The sequence below is a fragment of the Eupeodes corollae genome, chromosome 1 (genome assembly GCF_945859685.1).
Source record: "Eupeodes corollae chromosome 1, idEupCoro1.1, whole genome shotgun sequence".
In the NCBI taxonomy this organism is placed as follows: domain Eukaryota; kingdom Metazoa; phylum Arthropoda; class Insecta; order Diptera; family Syrphidae; genus Eupeodes; species Eupeodes corollae.
Window position 1 is genome coordinate 86,375,893 of NC_079147.1, and position 1,611 is coordinate 86,377,503.

At 36.8% G+C, this 1,611-nt stretch overlaps 1 protein-coding gene across 1 annotated transcript; it reads right to left on the minus strand.

The window, feature by feature from the left end:
* Window positions 1-878: 878 nt before the first annotated feature.
* LOC129940941 (cuticle protein 19-like) lies at window positions 879-1,611 on the minus strand. The gene is made up of 3 exons (XM_056049471.1): window positions 1,540-1,611; window positions 1,381-1,484; window positions 879-1,173 (listed from the first exon to the last, which is right to left on the minus strand). The coding sequence occupies exons 1-3, from the start codon at window positions 1,609-1,611 to the stop codon at window positions 879-881; spliced, it is 471 nt and encodes a 156-aa protein (XP_055905446.1).

The following is a 1,611-nucleotide window of genomic DNA, read 5'->3' on the forward strand; positions in this document are numbered from 1 at the left end:
CATGGTTAACAACGCGGCAAGCTTAAATCAGAAGTGTCATTCACTGCAATTAAATGGAGTGGTGGCTGGCTTAAGAATTAACACAAATAAGACCAAAGTAATGACCACGGGCCAAAGCATTTCTAAGGCAGGGGACCATAGAGGAGCTCGAGCAGTTTAATTATCTGGGAAGTTTTATAGCTCTCGATGTCAACAGTAGAATAAACAGAGCCCGTAGTGCATTCGGAATCATTTCTCCTTTGTGGAATCTAGCAAAATATCGCTACGCACCAAGTTGAAACTTTTCGAATCCAACGTCAAATCAGTGCTGTTATATGCTTCTGGAGGTTGAAATTTTTGTCTTGACCTCACCATGGGACCGAACTAGATGGAAAAGTTTGGTCCAAGTTCAAGCAGCACAGCAGCGCTGCCTTAATAAGTGTGTAAGATGTGAATCAACTGTTTTATCCTAATGTGCAAAGCGCGTATTGAGATTTCGAGACTTAACAATTTTTAACAATTTTTTTGTCGACTCCTTAAAAATATTTTACTATAATTTCACCCGAAGCTGATTTCAATTGGAGTGACATAATTATAAGAGAAATTTACTATGCTGAGAATAAGAATGTATATTTAAAGTTAAATTCTATTATATCATGTAATACCAAAATTGGTTAAAACCAACTAAAAAGTTATTGGCAAAAACACCTTTCATTACTTAAGTATACCTTGAAATGTATTTAATAAATTAGTTGTGAGCTTTTAAGATTCGAAACAAGACCCATAGATGGTGGTGACCATATCACACTGCTACTCGAGTATGCACCTGGTAAGGGTGAACCATAAGACAGTTGAGGCGATTGAACCAAAGATGATATGCCACCGAGAATAGGAAGACCTTAAGACCTGATAATGGATGGTCCTTGCAAGATGCCTGGAATTGATTTAATCAGCGTTGGTTGTTGAAGAATTGGAATACTCTTGATCAGAGTGGGAGCTGGGGCAGCTAAGATTTGTTTGGTTCCCGTTCGTGTGACAACAGCATTGAATCCGTTCACTCCATCTAAAGAATATTTTACGAGTCTTGTTAAGCCTTCGGCGTCCAGAAGGGAATATGAACCCTTAACAACATCTCCATCTCGTGATTCTATTTGGTTTTTGATATCACCTGTTGAGGGATCCTTGACATCATAGCTAAAAGTATATTGTGGTCGGAGGTCAACGGTTTCAACTTGTTTGGTCAGCAATTGGGGTTGATAGATGCTTGGTCCTTGCAACAGGGTAGCGTGTGCAACAGCAGTTAAACCGAGTAAAACAACGAAGTGAAATGTATGTATATTTATTGATATTAAATTTTATTTTTTTAAGTCTTTTATTGAAATATTTTTTGTTTCAGCTTACCTGATAGTGGAGGTGAGCCATATTAGCTTTTCTAATATCGAAAATTGTTTGATATCAAGAGGACTAAGATTTTTCTCTTTATACACAATTTCTTGTCCGATGATCTTAATAGAAATATAGTTTAAATAAAATGACCATGCCTATTCAAATTTTACCTACCGGTTCCTTAATTGACTTGCAGCTGTTGCAAGTTGCAACTATTAAAGAGTATACATTTTCTTCTCTAAACAT